Source organism: Pimephales promelas, chromosome 7 (genome assembly GCF_988280905.1).
Source record: "Pimephales promelas chromosome 7, fPimPro1.hap1.1, whole genome shotgun sequence".
Classification (NCBI taxonomy): domain Eukaryota; kingdom Metazoa; phylum Chordata; class Actinopteri; order Cypriniformes; family Leuciscidae; genus Pimephales; species Pimephales promelas.
This window is the reverse complement of record NC_142775.1, coordinates 33,828,476-33,851,701: the sequence shown is the minus strand read 5'-3', so window position 1 is coordinate 33,851,701 and position 23,226 is coordinate 33,828,476. Positions and strand designations below refer to the sequence as shown.

Below are 23,226 nucleotides of genomic sequence, written 5' to 3'. Positions count from 1 at the left end.
AAACGGCAGCACGGATTAGGAAAACTGATCATAAGACCAATTAAAAATTTCTTCTGAAAGACCTTACCATGATCTTCACTTTAGAATTAATTAATTTTGCATTATTCACATTAATTATGAATCTGTATTTAGTAGTTGAGATACATGAAAAAAAAATTTATTGATTAGATAGTGAACTATTACTTAATAATTTAATTATCACAGTTTCTTGTTATAGTTTTTCTGAATTGCTAAAACACATTTCTTGAAACCATCACTCACTTTCTCTATCTGAAAAATCAAACAATGCTTTCAGATCATACACAGCGAGTCAAAATTATAAACACAACAGATCATTCATTAGACATCACGTTAAAAATTGGAGAAAAAAAAATATTTTACAGAAAGAGTGATTTATTCGACAAATTGGTTTAGGTTATTGATAATTTTGTTCAGAGAATGGGGTTAAGTCTGATTTATCAATTCAGAAACACTGTAATACTTCTAGAATGTTCATGTCTATAGTTATTCATTAACAATGGAACAGAAATCTAAAGTGTTACCCAAATTTGTTGGCACAGAACAGATTATATATTAAACTCTTTCAGCCATAGAATAACCTTTATTTCTTAAAGCTACAACCTGGAAGATTTTTTTTTTTTTGTTAAAATGAACAAAATTCCATTGAGCAAGTAGATTAAAAACGAAGTGAAAAAACAAGATTTCTAAGATTTAAACACGTTGTTTAAATGGTATGTGTATATTTACCTCTATCTGCACACTGCACAGGGTTTTGCAACAGCTGTTCAATAGATTACACATTAAGTCAAAGCAAAAAAACACGAATTTGAAAAGCACACTGTGTACAGTAGGCCTACTCGTCACAATATCACCCTAGTTTGGACTTGTTTTCTGTTTTGCATCATTAGTGCCACTAGTGTCGTAGTTACTGATTTGACTTATCATCACTGTCAACTATGTATTAAAAGAAAGAACAGAGCCTCTGCTTTAAAAAAGTTTTTAATTCTAGCTTCATACATTTTTTTTTAATTAAAACTTAACTGTGGGTGAGATTCATAAAAAAAGCAACATTTTGAGAAAAAAAAAACTGAGAAAAATGCATTTTTGTCAAAGACAGCAGGTTGGATTCAGCATGGTGATCAAAACATAGATGGAGTAGATTGTCTAAGTCTAAGGTTGCAAAGTCCTATACCAGTTCCTGGGTCAATATTTCATTCATTAACTTTAGGCAGTTTTGATTCATGGTATTTAATGCGGATGATCATGTTATTTTACATATGCATATTACATATTCTATCGCTTGCTGCTTCTTCTTCATCTGTGTTTTGATCAGGAGATTCGGGGGGGGGGGGGGGGGGGCTAGCCTCATTAAACCCATAATAAATCATATGTCATATTTAACTGTACCATACAGAAATTGAATAAGGTCATAAAACTGACCGCACTGCATAAATTATGAATGAAATATAGATTAATCATTATCAAAGCTATAAGCATTCTTTAGTCAAGTGCAGTTAATAATTTCTGCTCTCTTATGTCTCGTCGCGCAGAAATGGTTTAAACATTTGCGTCTGAATAAGAGCGTGATCATAATCCTAGCTAAAGGATGACAGAAAGAACGGATGGACACTGCGTTAATTGCCATATTTTATAACGTTAAAGCTGGACAAAAAATAAATAAATAAATAAATAAAAAAAATCGCATGCGTTGACAGCACAGGTCATACATTACTGACAGAAAATACTGAGAAGTGGATTCATTTTCATGGTAGGCCTACACAGAATGTTTTTTTTTTAGTAAGCTAACGTTAACGTTACACATAATGTTATATTTAGCTAATTTCCTGAATCAACCAACTCCTTACTTTTTTTTCATCCATGATGACATTAGTCAAGTTGTTTCTGGCGTTTCATCACTGACTGTCGCAATCTATTTTTGTAGTCGATGTCGATGGTCGCAATTTATTTCGTATCTTCTTCTTCTTCTTTCAAGTTTAATGGCAGTTGGCAAACCGCCACCTACTGGATTGGAGTGTGGACAACAATGTTAGTAATGACCAAAACCCTGTTAATTAAATGAGTGTCTTTTAAAAAATAAAATAGTAATTAATATATTTTAAATTGCTTTGGGCCATTCCCTAATAATGCTTTGATAGAAAAAAACTTCAATTTCCATTTAACTTAATAATTGAAACAATTTAAATCTTTCAATCTCCTGGACTGAAGCAGAGGCTATACTCTTCGATCTCTTGTTATAATTTTATGATCTGACAAATCTTTTGTAATATAATAATAATAATTGTAATAATATATAATAATAATATTTTTATACTTTAATATTTTATTGCTGATTATAAAATCAGCAATAAATTCCCATCAGATAATACCTCGCATTTCTCTAATAAGACAATACATTAGTGCAATATATATATATATATATATATATATATATATATATATATATATGAAGAGTTCAGATGCAAAAGCCTCTAAATGCCATTTGAAATTTTCTTCTTTAATGATGATTTTTATCAAACTTGTATATTTAAGTTCAGTAATTTCACTTAAATAACAATTAATAGGTAATTATAATTGCCATTTAAGTGAAATTACTGAACTTAAATATACAAGTTTGATAAAAATTATCATTAAAGAAGAAAATTTCAAATGGCATTTAGAGGCTTTTGCATCTGAACTCTTCATATATATATATATATATATATATATATATATATATATATATATATCTGTATATTTATATTACATTATAAACATTACATATATTACATTTTATATTATTATTATTTATTTTTCAGTATATTTATATTTATGTTCCTCAAAGTTTGCAGCGCAGTAATAAATGGTTTTCCACTGAGAATAGCCTACCAATTTGCATGGAAAATATGCTTTTACAAAAAGTCTAAAATTTTAAAAAATAAAATGTTTTATCTGGTCTGAATCAACCGTTGTGTATTTTGTCCACAAGATGGCGTCAGAGCACGCGCTGTGGTTTAAGATTATGAAGCAGAGACGCATGCTTCTTTTTTATTCACAAACATTTTGAAACTATACAGAACATAGATGGGACTAGTCATGTAAATAGTGACTATCAATGACTATCATCAGTTGTTGTAGGTGTAATCAGGGTATGCCTACTATGGGTGGACTATGATAGCGGTTAGGATCACAGAGTCAGTCCTGGTTGTCCCCACCAGATGACCGTCCTGGCTGTAGTGTGGACTTTTGTGGGCTACTCTTACCTGAAACATTGCTGATTACTAAAAAGAAAAAGACAATTCTGCCCAGGTCTAATGTGTGCTGAATGAACATAAATAGGCTAGAGCACAATTCAATCGCAGGATTTTTAGGGGCTGATCAGCTAACAAACTCTTCTGGGTGTGTCTATGCCTCGATGGGATGTCTATTTCAGGGGGTTTGGCCTCGACTGTTCCCAGACTGCACAATGGTGGGAACCCTGGGAGGGCAGCTCTGCAGTTGGTTGCTATTTTTAAACATTACATCCACAATCTGTCAAGGCCTGCTCCACAGAGACCTGCCACCAGCAGTCTCTTCAAGCCACGGAATTCAACCCGGGACAACTCTCCAGATGTGATGGAAAACATCTGGGCTGAGCTGCAGACAGGCTGAAAGGATCTTTCTCTCACTCGGTTGTACTTTTGTACTAAAAGAGGTGTCTATAGAAATTACATTTCCTAGGGTTTTTAAAACCTCTGATATTGGTGTAATGAGGTTTCTGTTTAGCTAGAAATCTATAGCCTACTCTTACACTTGACTATACTACAACCAATTCACAAGTTGGAAATCCAGTCCCAGATAGAAATGATCCAGTGATGTTAGTCAGTTTGGCAGGGTCGGGTACTTTTCAGGATTGCTTGAGAATGCCTTGTAAACTGTAAACTGAGTCAATTTGTTCATTTTGTTCGTTGAATCAACCAAATGACTCGAAAAAAGATTCTTTCATTTTGATGAACGAGTTCGAACAGGAGAGTCACGGACGCGCATCACAGAACAGAGCAAGGGGAACATTTGTAGCCTAGATAGAAATCTAGACGCACCCTAGCGGCAGCAAAAATTATTTTGCAGTAGGTCTGGCATGCCAGGCTAGAACATTTGAGCTTCTAAAACTTAAACTTTTGTATTTATTTTTTTAAATGACCGATCGTTTCGCTAGATGAGACCCTTATTCATCGTCTGGTGTCGTTTAAAGCCCCTTGAAGCTGGACTGAAACTCTCATTTGGACCTTGAACTGTTTGGTTCCCAATGAAGTCCATTATATGGAGAAAATCCTGGAATGTTTTCATCAAAAACCTTAATTTCTTTTCAGCTGAAGAAAGAAAGACATGGACATCTTGGATGACATGGGGGTGAGGAAATTATCAGCAAAAGTTTTTTTAAAGTGAACTACTCCTTTAAGTTAAATGTAGATAAAACTTATTTATAAAGAAAATAAAAATGTTTAACACATCCAAAATTATGACTCAATCATCCATGATCACAATACTCAATTATCAAAACAAACTAATTATCTAAAGTCATTTATTTATTGCTTTAATTTACAAAAAAAAAAAAAAAAAAAGATTACTTGTCATTTATTACACTTAGTAGTTAATGAAACACTTTCATATTTTGTTTCAGAACAGGTTACATTTAGGCACACAAAATGCATACAACATATATTTTCCACTTTCAATTCAAACTTCTGACATGGAAGAGGAGGAGAAGAACCCAAAGCTTACTGCATGAAAGACAGAAACAATGCAGAATTAAAAGTAGCTTCCACAATTGTCCTGTACTGAAGAGGAAGATAATCACTTCCCCTAAACTCTATTAATGTTTTTACTGTGAAATGACAAAAACATCAAGAAGTATAACTGAAGCAGAAGCATAAAAAGTTACATTGGTGGGCCTTGTCTTCAGAAGTTTAGGAGTACAAAAAGTCCACTAAAACTGTGAGAAAATATCACATTAAATACAACTGAAAAAAGTATCATCCACAATCTTGGTAAACAGCATTTACTTAAGGAGAGTCCACTGTTTGCTTTGCATCCAAAGAATGCATTGCTGCTTGCACTCAAAAAAAAAACAACAACAAAAAAAAAAAAAAACGTGGGTCCGACCTTAAGAAAAAATAAAAATAATCCATTTATTATTAGCAGATGTGATAAACCAAAAATAAAAATGATGCCGCCCACATTCCAGTGGCAAAAAAGCATATAGATTTTGCCAAGATACAGCTATAAGACAATACCACCTACTATAATTAGCCTCTTTACATAAAGCTGCATTTACATGAGCAGTTGTAAGTACTTGTAAGTAAAGGGGCACACTGAAGCGACTTAGCAAAGATCGTACCAGCGTTCCGGTTATTAGCGTTCTTCTATGAGGCCTTCCGAAACAAGCGCTCACAGATGGTCTTAACCGATCTAAGTAATCCCAGATGTGAGAACCAAGTCTTCCTGCTGCATGGAGGCATTTCCACATTTGCATAATGGTTGTCTAGTTTTTAGGGGAGATCTTTCGAGCATTGGAGATTTCATTATAAATGCAGGCTGTGGACGGTCTTTAGGCCCTGTGAAATCTAACGATGAACTGCATAAATATATACGAACAATGCAGGAATAATACGCCGCATTTTAGTGACACATTAAAATTGTGGGGAAGTGATTTATAAGTGGAATATAAATGTATGAAAAGAACCAAGTAAGCATTGATAACCATGTTTACATGCTGATTTACATGTTAAAAAGCAGGATTCAAATGATATTGTTTGGCATTTATCATGAAAATGAATCATTATTTGGCTTATAAATAAGAAAGTGTCTGCACTATAACATCTACAAGGTCATTTCTTTGTCCTGGGCTAAATGGCACAATATTTTAGATCTCAAAATGCCTTATGATTTGGCAAGTTTTCTAATAAATTACTGTTCAGCACTAGAGAAACAAAATGAGAATAGAACACATCAACCAACCAGTCAGTCTTTCCTGACCACCACCCCAGTGAAAAAGTGCAATCATACATTTTTGAGCTCAGCAAAAACCTTTCAGCATCTCCATTTACATAGTTTCACCCCGAGTATGACAACTAAAATTAGTTGAGCAAAGCATGAGGTGAGATTCACCAAGCAAATCTTCAGCCGATGTCGGCCAGAAAGCGTCTAGTTGTTATCATAGTGTTTTTTTATTGTTATTTCAATTAAAGACTAATTCTTGTGAGTCCCAAGAATTAGGACGAGCGAACAACGGACTTCAATCCAACCATTAAAATCAGGGATGCAGTAAAATCTTTAGAACTGCTGATTTGACTATAGAATAAGAAATGACAATGACAGGATCAACATAATTGCACAATGATTACGGGATTGGGGGAGGGTGAAAAATCTCAGAGATGACCGATCTGACCCCTCCTTATGGTGACGGAACTGACACTTCCAGAAGGCGGTTGTTTTTACGTTTGCAGGCGACACTGTTGCCGTTCTTTGGTGTACCCTGGATGAATTTTACACACACTTTGTCCTGTTTGAACTGCACTAAGAACCTGAAAGAGACAGAGAGACAACTTATGCTACAAGAACGATACTAAGGAAACAAGACGCACAGAAATGTTGGACACTTACTCATCTGAAATATCGATCTTGATCTGGTTCCTGTCAGCTGAAGCTGCACCGGTGCGATGAAGTTTGGTGATAATCTCAATCAGTCGGTCGCTGCTCAGCAGGAAGTCACCTTTGGCTGCAGACACGGCACCCTAAAGAGAGAGCATGGTCAGTAGTGTTCCTGACTGCCTTGTGTGAGATGAGTTATTGAATGCCGTACCTCTTTGAGCTTAAGAGCGAAAAAGCCATCGTTATGCGTGCTCACAGACACACTGCTGAGGTCTAGCAGAGGAACGCTGGCCTTCACCTGGCCTGTCTTCTGATCCGCAAGAACCAAACTCTTCTTGGTCAGGAGGAATATTCTTGGAGCTCCCTAAAAAGTAAATCAGTAGACTTTAAAGAGTAACTAAACCCTAAATTAACTTTTTTGTTGTTGTTAATGATCTGTAAGAATGGATCTTTATTAATACCAGTCATTGATTCGAGTAACTTTTTTGACATTTGTGTATAAAGTGTTTTATTTCTACAATATATGGTGTAAAAACGTCTTAGTGCTGCCCTCTTCAGGTTGAACGGTGGCTACTGCAGTTGAATTTTCCTATTCGATGTTCTGCACTTCGTGACATAGGCAGGTTTCAGCTCACCACGCTCTTGGTACGAGCTACGTCCTTGGCGGTATAAAAGCCAGCTTGTTTCGTCAAAACCACTGTAGCAAGTCAGGAGTTGGAATTGTGAGATTTGAAAATGATCAGGATAGAGTGTTTTAGCATCTATTTCGTCCACCCCTCTATCTCCGCTGGGGTCTGCCCACTTTTCAGCATTTTTCAAATATTGTCAGTGGGTGGAGTCAGGCTCTGACCAGGGGTTTAGTTACCCTTTAATGTCAAGTTTAGACAAAAAGGATGAAAATGACCCCCATGATAGCCTTTTAAGAGTTGGTACCGTCAAACAAAATGATGTTTCAAGTCAGTAGGCTTGCTGCTGATGTATCTGATGATTTTAGGAATACATTTCTTCAGTGAAATTTAAAGAGGAAAAAGTTTTTAATATAGACATTTACACACAAAACAACGGAACAGTAAACGTAAAAACATTCTGCAGATGCAAACAGGTAAAAATTCGTTTTTTTGGGTGTATTTTTGTTAAAGTTAATTTTGACTGCGGGCATGTAGTCTTTATTTTTAATGGAAGGAAATGTAAATGTAAAATTAAAGTCAATGTCAAAGAACAAGTGATATTTAAAAAGTTTTCTAAAAAACATTCACCACACAGTATTTTACACTTCCTTTCTTTTGTGCAAATGTAGAGATATTTTGCTTTTAGACAATCATTGAAAATTTGTAGAGTGATCCAACTCATCACTTTTTCAAGATTACTTAGTGGTTTTGTGAATGGCACAAATAATTCCAATCACTAGCCTTTTTGGATACCTAGCATCTAAATTTCATGTACCATAACACCCTTTTACCATAATGACTGGAATTTGGCAAAAGAAATGGTCTGTATGCCACAGACAGTAAAGTAAGTTTGACTGAAAAATGAAAGACAAGTCATACATTTGATTGATCAGTCCTGTTATTAGCTTAATTTTAATTGGCACAGGGATACTTGTACTCACCTTGCCATTGGCACGGTTGATTTTACTGACCACATCTGCAAGAAGAACTCTATCCTCTGCCAAGCTGTTTAGCTTCTGGTACTTTGGGTTTTTGGTTATCTCCACATAGTCTCCTTTGAAAGGCTGCCCCACACTGTAAAGCACAGGACATCGGTTATCGCAATAAATTGCAATACTGCAGATATATGTTTTCTGTTGGTAAATTACACAAAGGAACTGTTTTTCCCCCTACCTGCTAGGATACAAGGCCTTCTTATCTTTGAAGAGTTCACTAGCTGCAAGCTTCTCCTCATAGGTAGCCTTCTTTTCTTCAGTGAACTGGCTGCGGTATTTCTTACACTAATAGAAGGACACCAGGATTGTAAATGCAATGAAAATTATATTTATTATTTTTTAGCATTTAGTCATTTATTTGTAATAAATTAGTGGGCTATAAATGTTATCTATATGCTGAATTATGTTTTTTAAAACGTACAATTGGAGTCTGACATCTGGCTTAATTTATGTCTGATGCATTACAATTGCAAGCAGTATCAATAATGTCAAAAATGTGATGTGCAGTCAAATGTCTTGGAGTGTGTGCAGTTGAAATGAATGTTCTCATATGATACTCTTGTTGTGCTTTGTGAACTTGTAAACTTATTTTAGCCAAGGCTGCAAAGCCGACTCCATGTTACAAATATGTTAGACTCATCACTTCTGCCACTAAAGATTGCTTTATAAATAATCTTCCAGATCAGTTTTCATCATCTCAGCATCCCAGATAGCTTAAAAGAACTCAAAAATTGCGACAGCAACTTTTAACTCTCTCCTTTCCAGCACTTCAGACACAGTTGCTCCTTTCCGCTAAAGAAAATAGTCCAACGCCATGGTACAACGAGCACACTTAGGTCCTTAAGAGAGCAGCCAGAAAAATGGAGCACAATTGGAAGAAAACCAAACTAGAGGTATTTAGCATTTCATGGAAAAAGAGCACGATTGAAGTAAATCGGACCGCAAGGCTCAGTACTAGGACCGTTGCTGTTCACTCTGTACATGCTTCCCTCAGGAGATATCATTAGGAAGCATGGCATTAGTTTTCACTCTTATGCTGATGATACTCAGCTCTATCTTCACGCCCTGACAAAACTTACCGATCCACAAAATGAACGGAATGCATAGCTGATATAAAAAAATTGGATGACTAGCAATTTCCTACTACTTAATTCTGAAAAAACAGAGATTCTAATTATTGGACAAAAAACGTCATCACGTAATATCCTAGAATACTGTCTAACAATTGATGTCTGCTCTGTCAAGTCCTTGTCGTCGATTAGGATCCTGGGGTGTACTCTTTGATACCAATCTTTCATTTGAAAGTCACGTGTCTAGTATCTGTAAAATCTAATTTTTTCATCTTAAAAATATATCTAAATTACATCATATACTCTCAATTAAAAATGGGAGTATATGGCATCATGAACATCAAGCCTAGATTATTGTAATGCTCTACTGGGTGGTTGCCCTGTACATTAATAAAACTAAAGCTGGTCCAAAACGCAACATGAGTCATGACAAAGGTCTTATGAGTTAATTGTAGATCTAGAGTTGTATAATGACACAGACCCTCCACAGATGGAAAGCCCTCTTGAGCTCCTTGTGTGTCCCATCTAGGAACCCATAGGGCCGAGCTGGCCAGCTCTTATCAATCGGAGACATGGAAGGCATCGTCTTCTTCAAGCCAAGGAAGTACTTCTGCATCTGTAGATACAAACTTACATCAGTGTACCAGGGAGTATTTTCTTTCTTCTCTGAAAAATGATTAAATGGAGAACATGTAAATAATTTCCTGGGGTAGTACCACCAACTAGTTTTAAAATGTATTTCTTGCACTGCGTTGGGTCACAAGAAGTCAACTAAATGTGAAAGAAAAGACCTAATTCGCACTCATGGACTCAACAGGCAAAGAATTCCTCTTTCTGCTGTTATTAGCTTGATATAGTTGGTTACGGCCAAATATATAAATGGAATAAAAGTGAAAATAATCATGCAGAAGCACTCTAGTTTTACTATCTCTGGCAAATCCAATGGTTTTTTGATAGCGAATCTTTATAAAGACGTGATACTACACAGTTTGTGGCAAATCATTAGGTAAACATTGGCTTGCCAACTAGTAAGACTAGTAAAAAGTATTGGTTAAATCAGCTACAGAAGTCACTTACAATTCTCTGGATGGTGAAGTCATAGATCTTCTTGCCAGCATTAGCTCTGAAGAACTTTCTGTATTCCCGACGGACCTGTGAAAAGGTGGGTTTAAATGGTCACTTCTTTGTATTGAAAATCTTGTGATGACAGCAGGGATGGGACAGGACACTATCAGTTCAGACAAGTGGTGCGTAACAAGAAGGGTCTTAACACCAAAAGAGCAGCAGACTGGAAAGTAAAGATGAGAGAACGGATGCTGTAAAAACCAGGAGAGATTCACAGTCATACTTTTGTACACGACAAATCATTTCACAGAACTTGAAAGGCTCAGACAAAACAAAACGGGTAATGACAGCAAGTTAAAAAACAAAACACACACAAAACAAAAAAAGGCCTGTAATGTCTGCAAAAGCCAACAGTATATTAGGAACAGCATGCAGACAGGGCAGGCACACAGCAACAGACAGAACACATGGCTGTCCTATGGTTGAGCTACTGGGGCAAAGTTTTCATGTTTACTCATTTCTGTCATTGATAAATCCATGCCATTCTGCTCTGTTATTCAGATGGCATCTCGCAAGCCTAGAGTATTGGGATAAAGCCGGGCGTAACCTGCAGATCATTTTACAAGTGACAGCTCATTTAAATACGTCATAATGGCCTGTCCTGCAAAAACTTTGTTTTGGACTGCTTTGGTCAGAGTTTCCCTCCATATATAAATAAATATATATACACACATTTTGTAACAAACACTATAATATTTTATCGGGTAGAAATTGCTATTCGCGAGCGAGAAAATAATAAGATAAAACCGCTTAAATTTAATGTTTATGTGTATACAGAGGGTTGATTGAATTCTTTATGAAAGAATTTTTGTTGAACACATTCATTAAGTGCCTATCATCTTTCAGCAAGAAGTTATAAGGTAGTAAGGGATAACGTTCATCCAGCCGGTGATCCTTTCAGAATAAACCCCCGACAGAGTGAGGTGGACCCCGATACGAAGAGCACGGCGATTTCAAATATTGAATTGGTATACAGTCATACCACTTATTACACAGCATTCCGTCACATACATAATTATAGAGATAAGAGATATTGATTTCAGATTGAATGGTTTTAAACTCATACCCGTTTGTATCTAACTGTATACAAAATATTGATTTGGCTGAGTTTTAATATTTCATTAGCTCACCAAAAGAAAAACATTCCTAGTAAGCGTATAGCACTGCTGACTTCAGTGACCCTGATGAGCCTGCGTTATGCTTTCAGTGGTTGTCATCACACGGCTCCGCTTCACGTCGGTTTATTTTGAGATAAAAAACAGCTGGATGTACATTATCCCTTACATAACATACTGCTGGATGGCGCGATTGACCAATCAGAATCAAAACCACCGGGCAGTGTAATAATAGTTGAATCAAAATGCTGTACTGACAAATTAGCATCCAGGACAGGAACTACCCATTTGATCAGTTCCAATATTTCAAAGGGCGGCCCAGATGTTTGCAGTACACCCCGAACCCCCACTGACCTTGGAACAGCCCCTGACAGAGACCGCAATATCATCAGGCAGCCTCCACCTGACTTATGCGAACAGCTATTTTGCCCAGAGGAAGCTTTTCTAAAGCCATGGATTATGAAAACCGATTTAATTCTGCTTTCTGGAGACACATGCAGTATCTAAAGCCTCGTGGCATGTTTTTAGCACTTCATCCTCGCTTATGACATCAGTGACATGTGTCTTAGATGCTAATGGACCTGTGGAACTATGAGGTTAGATTATATTGTTAGTACATAGCAGAGCAGCTGGTTAAGGACACTTAGAGGCTGGTTAGGTGCCACTCATTTCAAGGCCTGGCAAGTACCAATGGTTGGAAGATACCTTTAGTCCCAACCAGTAGGCCCAAATGACAGCAATGGCGTGCTTACGCCTGGCTTCCTCCTTCAAGCGCTTCAGCTCTCTACGTGCCTGTGAAAAAGGGAGAGGGGCATGAATGCAGAAAGGAGGGAATCAATTGAAAAAAGCGGAGGGCAAAGAAGCAGCATAACACCAGGTCCACGCCACACAAAACTGCACCCCATTACCAGATGGTAAACAACATATTCTGTGTTTGCTGTTGGTTAAGACAGATGGACATTGTTGAGGTTTTCCTGTGGAGAGCACATTTCTTTTCATGGGCTTAACAAAACATGAGCGAGAACAAGGGGAAAAAGAGCAATAAAAAAAGAAAGCAAGAGTGCACACCACACAAACACACAATAAAACAAGCCACATCAACCTCAAGAAGGCACTCAGATTGAGTGGGAGAACAGCAGTGCAGGGTGATTCCAACATGCAAAGAGAAGTTCACATGGGATTGTGGATGGAATGAAATTAATTTCCTCATCTATAGGATAAAAAGAGTCTTCATCAAGCCTGCCATGAGGTTACTCAGGCAATCAGAACGTTCCTCTTATAAGAAATGAAGACGGTGCAAGTACATCAGTTATAAAGCATTGCAGTTGTAAAACATTGTAGCACTCGTTCACAGTGCAGATGGGCTCTAAAACTTGCATATTATAGTTATTACATTAAATTGATAATCACTGGTTTATATAAAGTCATATTTATTTTTTAATAACCATGAATCAAAGAATCAGGATATGCAAAATTTCTTTAGTGACTGGTCCATTTTGACACTAGCATAAACATGAGACTATTGGTGGATTTGGGTTACTGTATAATTAAACTAAATAAAAGTAAAACATCAATTTATTGACTGCTCCTGACCACCCCTCAAGCTGACTATGGTTATTTTTCTTAATGGAAACTAAAATTGATAAAAGAAACATTTTAACTATATTAAAAATTAAAACTGGGGAAAAGGACCGAACTAAAATAAATTAAAATTGAGTCTTAGGTTTGAACGATTTTGAATTTTTTATATAATATCATTTGACAGAGTAACTTTGACAGCCCTAAAATATTAGTAATATTAGTAATAATGATGGGGTGAAGAAACTGACCATATATCTATTATAACTACAATAACTATTCACTGGACATTGCGAGATATGACTAAACATAAGGTGTCCAGACTCACTCTTTGGGATCGGTTTATAAAATGGTGCGTTTGGTAAAGACAGAGGTCATCCGGCTGTGATGCAAGCCTGCTGCGTGGGAATCGGCCCGCTCTGCACGGGTGACCGTCTGGATGAGCTTTAATCCATCGGCAGTCAGAGTAAAGAAGCTTAAAATATCGCATTCGGTTCTGCCCCCAATGCAATACCGTTGACCATACTCTCTCTGCTCCCATCCTCTGCCATTCCATCTAATATCTTACAATGAGCTACAATAAAGTGCAAGTATGATTCATGCTGTGGGGTCCTGAATGCATCAGCATGCACAACATAGGATGAGCTCAAGGAAGATGGGTCATGATCCAGTCCACCTCATGAACACATAAAGGTGTGAGATGGGTTAAGTGGATGACGGGACGCCACACAGACATAATGGTGAATACCTTAGTTCCTTGCCAGCAGGCCCAAATGACAGACACGGCCTGTTTACTGCAAGCTTCATGCTTTAAGCGCCGCAGTTCTCTTCGAGCCTATCCAGAGTAGTGTTTTTTTTTTGTTTTTTTTTTGGAAAACGAAGGAAAAGAGGGTGGAAAAGTATTGAGAACAGAAGCTAAAGACACAAGAGTGTTTTAAATCATAAGTTTTGTAAATCAGTAACATTGTATTTGAACTAAAGTCATGTATTTGGACTGCTGCACTGCGTTGACAATTAATACACAAATTAAGGATAATTTTTGGTTTCAATATCTCAAAAAGATTAATCTTTCCCACAGCCTAAGCTAACTTACGCAATACTCGTTCCCTCTTCTAGAGAAAACCGAGGTTACGTTAGGTAACCGATACGTTCTTAAGACCAAAATCAACTTGGACTTTTCAGTACAGTTTTAAAATCTTCAAAACATGAAAGGAGAAACTCATCAAAAATGCAAATAAAGAATAAAGGAGTGATAAAACATTTGTATATTGTTAAAGGGTTATATAGAAGTTGGAAAAAAGGGTTAGTTTTAAGAACATAAGATTGATACATCACATGCAACTCAGATTCATCAGTTTCATTTTCTGGGTCAACTCAATGTCAGCAAATGAACAATGTTAGTAATTTCCCATTATTTCCCACAATATGTTACCAACAAGATAATAAAACAGTTAGTCACACGCAAACTAAAATATGTCAATAACAGTGAGGTGAGGCGGGATGGGACACGACTTCATTTGGCAGGCTTGTTAAATACCTTAGTTCCAAGCCAAGCTGCCCAAATGACAGACACGGCGTGTTTATTCCGTGCCTCCTCCTTAAGACGCCGCAGTTCCCAGCGAGCCTGCGGATGTTAGCCAGGAGGGCCACGTGGAAGCAGAGATAGGGTGGCAAAGGTTAAAGACAGAAATATGATAAGAAAAGAGTGATTGAAAAGAGTAAGTCGCATCAAAAGGAGAAGTGAATTAGGACTAGAGAGAAAAAAAGAAGGCAAGAAGCTCCGGTGTTCTAAAATCTAACCCCTTATTCATAGAGAAACTGAGTTCAGTACCTGAGTTCCATGCCAGAAGGCTGAAATAGTCGTGACGGCCTGTTCGCACCGCTTCTTGTGTTTCAGTTCACGCAGAAGCTTCCGGGCCTGTGAAAAAAGGGCCACTGTTACATAGTGGGGAAAGACCGGTTGGCTACATTCACACTGTCAAGTTTTTAGGATTGACAACCGCATTTATTTACAGGTGTGAATCTCGAAATGTCCCGATAAAACAGCATCTTACATTAGCATCCTGACTGGCTGTTAGCTAGTAAACATGCAAGAGGAATCAAGACTGTATTCTTTCACTAGTAAACATAGCGAAAGTGAAAAAAGTCATATCAAAGATGGGGAAGTCCATAAAACTGAAAGGTTCATCCATCAAATCTTCATTAACTGACAACAGTTTTTATATTTGGGTTTAGACCGGAGCATTTGAATTGTGCAAAAAACACAAATCGAATGGTAGCAGCTCCAGTAACTGGATCAAAAACCTTCAGGTGATACACAGCTCATATTTCCATAGATATGAGAACCACAGACGAAAACTCACAACACATGGTAGACATGAGTTTTTTTCAGTGTAGAGCATCTCTCTTAAACAACTAGTTGTCTAGTCCGGGTCCATTCACCCAGCGCAGGTTTTTTTTAGATAAAGCGGATGAGAGTCCTGAAAATGTACGGATGTGAGCTTGGAATGCGGTTGTCACTCTCATAAATTAACTGTGTGTAAACATAACTGCATTTTGGACTCAAATACTAGACTGACAACTGTTTTCTGCTGCAATGGGAATGTGGGCTTTGTTTGCTAAAGGAAATGACATGCAGTTTACCAGAAACCTACCTTCCATCCACGGATGAATGACTGAACCACTAAGGCAGAGCACCTGATTTTCTGGTACTTCTTTTGTTGCTAAAATAATAAAAAAAAAAAAAAGCAATCTTGAAACAATGAATCATGTAGAACATAATCAATGTTTTCTATGAAAGGTGTAGAAAAGGAAGCGCACCGCAAATCTTCGGTACCAGGCGGAGACCACCACCTGGCTCTTCTTCATCAGGAGAAAGTGAGTGCGGCACTTCCAGCCACGGTAGATCTTCTGGATGAGTGTTGCCAGGTCCTCTAGGCACTGTCTTCTCTTTTCTTCTAAGAAGAAAAGCTAAAGAAAAAATATATATATATATATCAGTATCAAAATAAAGAATAGATTAGAGGCATTTTAGGCAAGCAGAAAAAATCTGATATTTTTGGCATATGTGACTCAAATGCTTATTTGCTAACCAGGAAAAAAGGCTTTTTTGATCATCAGGGAGCAAAATGTGATTAACACCCCAGACAGGTTCAGTACTGTCATTTCCTTAATTTGTTCACACTAACATATGGCTCATCTTATGTATTCAGCAATGAATGACAGGTGTCCTGAATGAGCAGATTCAAACACAACATACTGCACAGATATGTCAGGATGGACATGTGCTAAGAAAAAAAAAAGTGCTGATGGCATTACTGTCATTACTATATCAAGGGATGTAGATAAACACTGTCTGAATGAACGGATCAGATTTCATCCCTTGCAAAATGACAGCACAGACAGTCAGTCTCAGATTTGAACAAGATCGGATTTGAAAAAATGCAGGCAAAACTAAGATATACATGATCAAATTTCCAAGGATAAGACTGTGAGAGTTGATGGAGAAAACATTTGTTAGACCACATGATGATCGCCAAGACCAGAAAAATAAATTCCATCCATTGTGGGACCAGCATCCTCTAACATTAAGTAGTTATTAACAGTTTGCAGAACCTTTCCCACCTTCACACGTAAGAGTCAATAAAAAAAAAAACAAGAATAAAAAGAAAAAAAAAAAAACATGTGGCCATTAGTGGAATTGCATTAGCATAGTTCAAATCATACTTATCAGGCCATTATCCATTTGTTGCAATAAATGAAGAGGTATAATAACCACACGTTCAGTATGGTGTACTGCAAGGCTCAGTACTAGGACCGTTGCTTTTCACCCTGTACATCCTACCCTGTTCAGTTTTCACTGTTACGCTGATGATACCCAGCTCCATATTTGTTTGTGGCCCAATGAAACATTAAAATTTACAAAACTAACAGAATTTCTAGTTGATACATTTGATGACTAGTCATTTCCTACTTTTAAATTATTAGGAAAAAAATGGTTTTAGTTATTGGATCGAAAACTTCCGCATATTTTTACCTAGTCTCTAACACTTGATGGCTGCTCCGTTACATCTTTGTCGTCCGTTAGGAACCTGGGTGTGTTATTTGATATCAATCTTCTATCAATATCTAAATATATACTGTATCTCTCTATCTCTATCTATCTATATACACACAGTATAAAAATACACAGTATATAAATAATGACATATGCTCTTCATGTCAGATGCAATCATGACCTTAAGACTAGATTATTATAAAGCTTTACTGGGTGGATTCCCTGCATGCTTAACAAAAAAAAAAATGCAGAATGCAGCAGCTAGAGTAGGTGGGGGCGATAATGCAAAGATTTCATATCATGATTGTTTTTCAGAGAAAAAAAAAAGAGAGAGAGAGATCATGAATCTATGATTTTTTCATGTTGGTTTTACTATTTTGCATGCGACTGAGCAGCCCAGCCAAACTAATTTCCCTGTTTTAAAAAATGTAGCCTCACAAGGTAACAAAATCTAAAAGAAAAAAGAATGAAAGACCATTTATGCCATAGGGGTGGGCGAAGATAAAAATCTTTTTATTATTATTTTATCTTTATTATCGAAAGTAAGAAATTGAAATCCGTGTAGTTTTATTTTTACTTTTTTTTTTTAAATTCACTGAATAAATGTAGCATATACAATTTATACAGTGAAGGGCAGTTAATGGTTTTCTCTTTCTTTCGTTGTTTGATTATAATTATAAACATTATTGCCGCTTGTCATTATTGTTTGGTAGGCTGCAGTCACTTTAAGACCTCATGCACAGATCTAATATAATGACACGCATCCGGTTTTCTCCACACTGTTTACGTTTATTTAAGATATAACTGATAGTGTTTATGGAAACCTTCTGTGTATTTGACAGTTTAAGTCCAATAAGACTCGAAAGATTACTTAGATTGTTACTCAAGCATTGTTTGACAAGCTTTCAGTGTGCGTGCACTTCAGGTGCACACCATCACATTTCACATAACACACTTCTATGAATTCAAATCCATTAAAGGATTATTAGGCTGCATAAAGTAGGTCAAACAGATCCGGGAACACTTCTCACAACATCCACTTGTTACTTCTATGATAATTTAAGTCTACCTGTCTCATTCTTATCCCAAGGTTACATAGTCAACCGGATCCAGATGGTGGACCTGCACCTAGACACAACGACAATTCAGCCCAATAAGTCAGCAGAGACTGTGCCAACTAGCCAATCCCCTGTGAATACCTCGTCTAACAGACAACCATCGGCAGAGATCCTCAGCAAAGACCACAATAACCAGAAAAGTCCTCTGGACCAACCCTGATGGCCAACTTCGTCTCCATAACAGCGTGATGAATCCGATCTTCAAGCAGAAAGAACTGGATGAAATGTTTTGAAAGTTACTAATCCACATTCTGACCCACGACTAGAGATGCAAAACAAAACTAGATCGCTCCCATTGTAAAAACAACAAAAAAAATCTCAGTTAAAAAAGGTTCTCAAAAACAGGAGTAAAAGTGCACCATTTGACAAGATTTTGTGGGCAAAACAGGTCCTTTGTCTGTCAATAGTGTAGCTATGTATAAAGCACAGCTCAAGCAGAAACTACTTTCAAACCAAGCAGCTTTATTTTGGTCAACACAGTAAATTCACTTGACTATCTTGAACATGTGCTAAATCTGATGGGGAACCTTTCACCCTAATGTGGAACTCCCGATCATGCAAATTCCTATTGAAATAACTGGATTTGGAAATACATGCGAGTTTGAAGGTCACTAGTCCGTGCACAGGTTCATTTTGGTGGAAAAGAGGTGAATGATGATTTGACTATATACCCAAGAGGTCAAACACGATCTCTAACTCCATGGCATTGAATTAAAATCTGGAGATGGGAGATTATGCAGGATAGGACGCTCTGTACTACTGCTAGATCAGTGACTGACACCCAAGGATTCAGTGCAGGGTTTTCATGGGCTCCTCTGGAATTTCTCAGTTGAAGTCTCATTTCCCAAACTACCAAACAGTGGAGAGGGGGGTGGGGGGTATAAGTGAAACCATGTGTGCGAGTGCCTGTTTGCGTTTCTTTCATGGGGGCGATTGCTACTAATTACATGAGAGAAGCCTGACAGAACATGACTTCCTGTTTGAGAAGCTTTAAAAAAAACCTTGAGAGATCCAACGCATTTTCATCCTAGGGCATCATATAGTGACACTTTTGAAATTTCGTCTAAATCCAACACACATGGCACCCTTTGGCGTCAATATAACACACAAAGAGCTTTGTTCGGTTATGGTAGGTTTAGTCCTGGGGTAGGTTTACGGTTACACCACTAGGAGGCGCCTTCTGGCCCATTTTTATGGTTACACCACTAGGAGGCGACTTCTGGCCCATTTATATCTGCATCTCATATTGACGCTAAAGGGTGCCATGTGCGTTGGATGTAGACGGAATGTCAAAAGCGTCAGTATATGACGCCTTGGGATGAGAACGGGCTGGAGAGATCATGCGTATCAATTGTACAAATCCAAGCCTTTCGCCATGTTGGAAGAGGAATTGAGCCAAATGATACATTCTCCTGGCTAGAGCCATCTTCTGTGTAACAGCATCAAAATCGCACTCTATGAACTTAAGAGTAGTAACTCACTCACCGTTCTGGGGTTCCTGATGAAGATCTTCGAACGGCCATAGGCAAACTCCTCTGCATTAACCTGCAGACCTGTCAGGAGAACCTTGACACCCTCCCTAATAATAAATAGGCCACCAACTGTCAGTCAACCAATCTATTCACAAAAAGCATATACGTGTGGGTTCCAAATGTCTGAAACTAAATTGCATCTAAATTCGAACAATTTGAGTAAAAATTTCCCTTAATTTCTCGTATTTGGTATTATTTCTTTTATACTTTTGGAAGATGCATTTATACGAAGCAACTTTGAATTACATTTTACCAATATGCTCATTCTTTGCAAACTGAACTCACTACCTTGGCATTGCTATTGCAATGCTTTACCAGATCTACACAAACAAGATCACAAATAGTGCAGAATCTGTTTTCAATCATTTGCCCTTGGTTTACATTTTACAAAAGACTTTGACATTTATTTCCAGTGAAAAAAAAAAAAAAAGATTTTCAATGTAGTCTCAGACTTTGGGACCCCACTGTAAATTCTGGCACATTACTGAACAGTTTCTGTTAAACAACAAGTTAAAAGTAAAGGTGCACAGTATGATTTGGCACAGAAACATGCACCATGTTAAAGATAACAAACAGTGTCTGAATGATATGAATGAAAAGTAAAACATAGTCTAGCCACAGTCGGCATAGAGATGATGATAACATTCCAGTGAAAGATAACATGATAACATGAGTCCAAATCTCCATGAACACAAGATTCTCCAATCAGACAATTCAGTGAAATGACTCAGTGTCCAGAAGTGACAGTTATGAGGGCCAATTCTGTCCTGGCATGTTTGCCATCAGATACAAGTACATTTGAAAGAGTATTTTCTGTAGCCAGGCGAAGTTAAGGTAATCGTTAAACTTACAAAGCATTCAGGGAGATTTAAAACAAGAGGCAGCATGTTTAAATATCTACAAATGAATAAAAAGATCATGCAGGTGGAGGTACAAACATTGAAAGATCTTCTTAAATCTCAAATGTGATGACAATATAATGACATCAGCTGAACAGCATGTTCAGAAAAAAACAAAAGCCTGCAGAAGTGTTCTTTAAAAAACGAAATAAAAAAACACACAAGACCTGTATGACATTCTTTATCAGTGGGGGTCTAACCTGGCTGGGCCCCTCCAGTGGGGCCAGGTCTGCTTACAGAGCATCTTGTAGCGCTCCAGGCAAGACTCATAGGCCTGGCGGAAAGCATAACCAGCCCTTCTTACGCGTACATTCTCCATCAGACCCAAGTAGCGCACTTGGTGACACACTAGTGAGTCTGTGAAAATGTGGGCTGCTTTCTTGTCATTGGGTTTGATGCACCTGAACACAGACATAAATAATTACTCGAGTTTGAATAGAAAAGCAGTTTGTTGATTGGGTGAATCTTCAGAAACCCTTTATTTAACGGTATTTTGTGCAGGCTTATTATAGTTAACTAACAAATAAAACAAGTAAATATTACTGCAAAAAAAAAAAAAAAAAAAACATAAGCTGAAATAAATCTAAAAAAACAAAAACAAACTTACTTTGAAAAATGTTTTGCTCTTTTGTTGTACTACCTATAATGCTGTTCAAAAACAGTAATCCTAAAATATGCTTCACTTTCTTTACACAAAATTGATTCTTTGTTTTGGGATGAAATGTGGTCTATTATATTTTGTGAGATCCAACATATTAGGTGCATATTACCATGGCAAGGCAAGCAATTTTGGAAAGTCAAAAAATATTAAATAATGGTTCAATGGATCACAAAACTCACGGTTCGGATCATATTACGGTTTTAGAGTCAAGGATCAGTGACACATAATTTTTTGGATCAGCAAGGGAAAAAAACTTTTTTGGGGTGTGGGGGGTAACTTTAAAAGTTATTACTTAAAAGCACTCTTTAAAAACTCCGATACCAAAAATAACTTGCCAAACTAATAAAGTTCAAAAATTATTAAAAGCAACAGTCAATAATACACATAGCCAAGTTACAAATAAAGTAAGGTCAAACGAATATTCAGGTACAAAATGTAATAATTAAATGTAAAATAATACTATATTGTTCACTGTACACATTTAATATAAATTTATTTTTTTAAAGCCTTGTTTTATTGTTTGATTGACATGACAAACAACAGCAGGTATTTATAGGCTGCTGCCCCTTCAAGCCTGAATGCATGGATCCAATATAATGATACACATCCGATTCACTTAAGACATAACCAACGCATTCTCATCCTATCATATAGTGAAATTTCAACACACATCACAACACAAATCCAACACACATGGCACCCTTTAGCGTCAACATGCACAGAGCTTTGCTCTGTTATGGGTAGGTTTAGGTCTGGGGTAGGGTTAGGGTTAGACCACTAGGAGGCGCCTTCTGGCCCATATATATCTGCGTCTCATCTTGACGCTAAAGGGTGCCATGTGTTTTGGATGTAGACGAAATTTCAAAAGCGTCAGAATACGACACCTTGGAATGAGAACAGGCTGAACGTAACTGAATGTGCTAACTAGAATACCTGCTGAGATGGGTATTTTGACAAAAATGTGTGTATGTGTCTTGTGTCGATTCGGAGTTGTGCGGTCTGAAACATGCCTGTCTCTGTGTATGTGACCTTCGGGTGTGTGCGGCTGTGTGCACAGATAACAGCGTGCGAGTACGTAATTAAATTCTCTTTTGCCTCTTTTAGTGCTAAAATGGTTTAAAATCTATTGAATGTGTACAATGGTAAGACAAAACGTGCAAATTATAAACATTTACAAATGATGGTTAAATCTGCAAATCACATTTGTGTCGAACTCTGCAGCCTGGTCCGTACAGATCACGGATCAACTATGATCCGTTTTAATTTAAGGGATTATAAATGTATGTTTCTAAATAAACTTGATAAATATACAGTATATACTGTATATATATATATATATATATATATATATTTTATTATATGTTTTAAGATTACATTGCTGTTTAATTAAATGATAATCCAAATACAATGCAATTTAATGTTCCATATAGGGTTATGTCATAATAACGTCAGTGTCAGAAGGTTTGTGATTGTCACCTGATATAGTTGGGGTTCTTGGTCAGCAGGTTCTTCATGAGCGTTCCCACTGAGGCTTTGAACTGGAATCCAGCTGTGGGGGGCCGCTTAAGGTTCACTTTAGCTGGATTTCCCTCAGGAAAGAGAAGCTTCATCAGACTGTGATTGGCTTTGTACATGGCCTGGGATAAATCTCTGTAGAGGAGGTCATTGTTTTTATCCACAAATCCCTCCGCCCGATACACCACCTGTGTATGCAGAATACTATTTTAAATAACTCTTCTTTATAGACTTCTCAGATCTTTACAATGTGCTTTTTTTCTAAA

At 37.1% G+C, this 23,226-nt stretch overlaps 1 protein-coding gene across 4 annotated transcripts in view; it reads right to left on the bottom strand.

Moving 5' to 3' along the window:
- Positions 1-4,550: 4,550 nt before the first annotated feature.
- The window catches only part of myo1b (myosin IB), a 75,959-nt gene continuing 57,283 nt past the window's right edge, over positions 4,551-23,226 (bottom strand). Inside the window, exons 17-32 of one of the 4 annotated variants that reach the window (XM_039683542.2) lie at positions 22,922-23,148; positions 20,985-21,185; positions 19,839-19,932; positions 15,999-16,148; positions 15,833-15,901; positions 15,010-15,096; positions 14,716-14,802; positions 13,927-14,013; positions 12,306-12,392; positions 10,438-10,512; positions 9,842-9,976; positions 8,469-8,575; positions 8,237-8,369; positions 6,839-6,991; positions 6,640-6,770; positions 4,551-6,560 (exon numbers count right to left, since the gene is read on the bottom strand). In XM_039683542.2, the coding sequence (XP_039539476.2) occupies positions 6,431-6,560; positions 6,640-6,770; positions 6,839-6,991; positions 8,237-8,369; positions 8,469-8,575; positions 9,842-9,976; positions 10,438-10,512; positions 12,306-12,392; positions 13,927-14,013; positions 14,716-14,802; positions 15,010-15,096; positions 15,833-15,901; positions 15,999-16,148; positions 19,839-19,932; positions 20,985-21,185; positions 22,922-23,148 (1,953 nt within the window). In that variant the 3' untranslated portion in view covers positions 4,551-6,430. The remainder of the gene's footprint in view (positions 6,561-6,639; positions 6,771-6,838; positions 6,992-8,236; positions 8,370-8,468; positions 8,576-9,841; positions 9,977-10,437; positions 10,513-12,305; positions 12,393-13,926; positions 14,014-14,715; positions 14,803-15,009; positions 15,097-15,832; positions 15,902-15,998; positions 16,149-19,838; positions 19,933-20,984; positions 21,186-22,921; positions 23,149-23,226) is intronic. The other 3 variants (XM_089133366.1, XM_039683545.2, XM_089133367.1) reach the window with 3 other exon arrangements.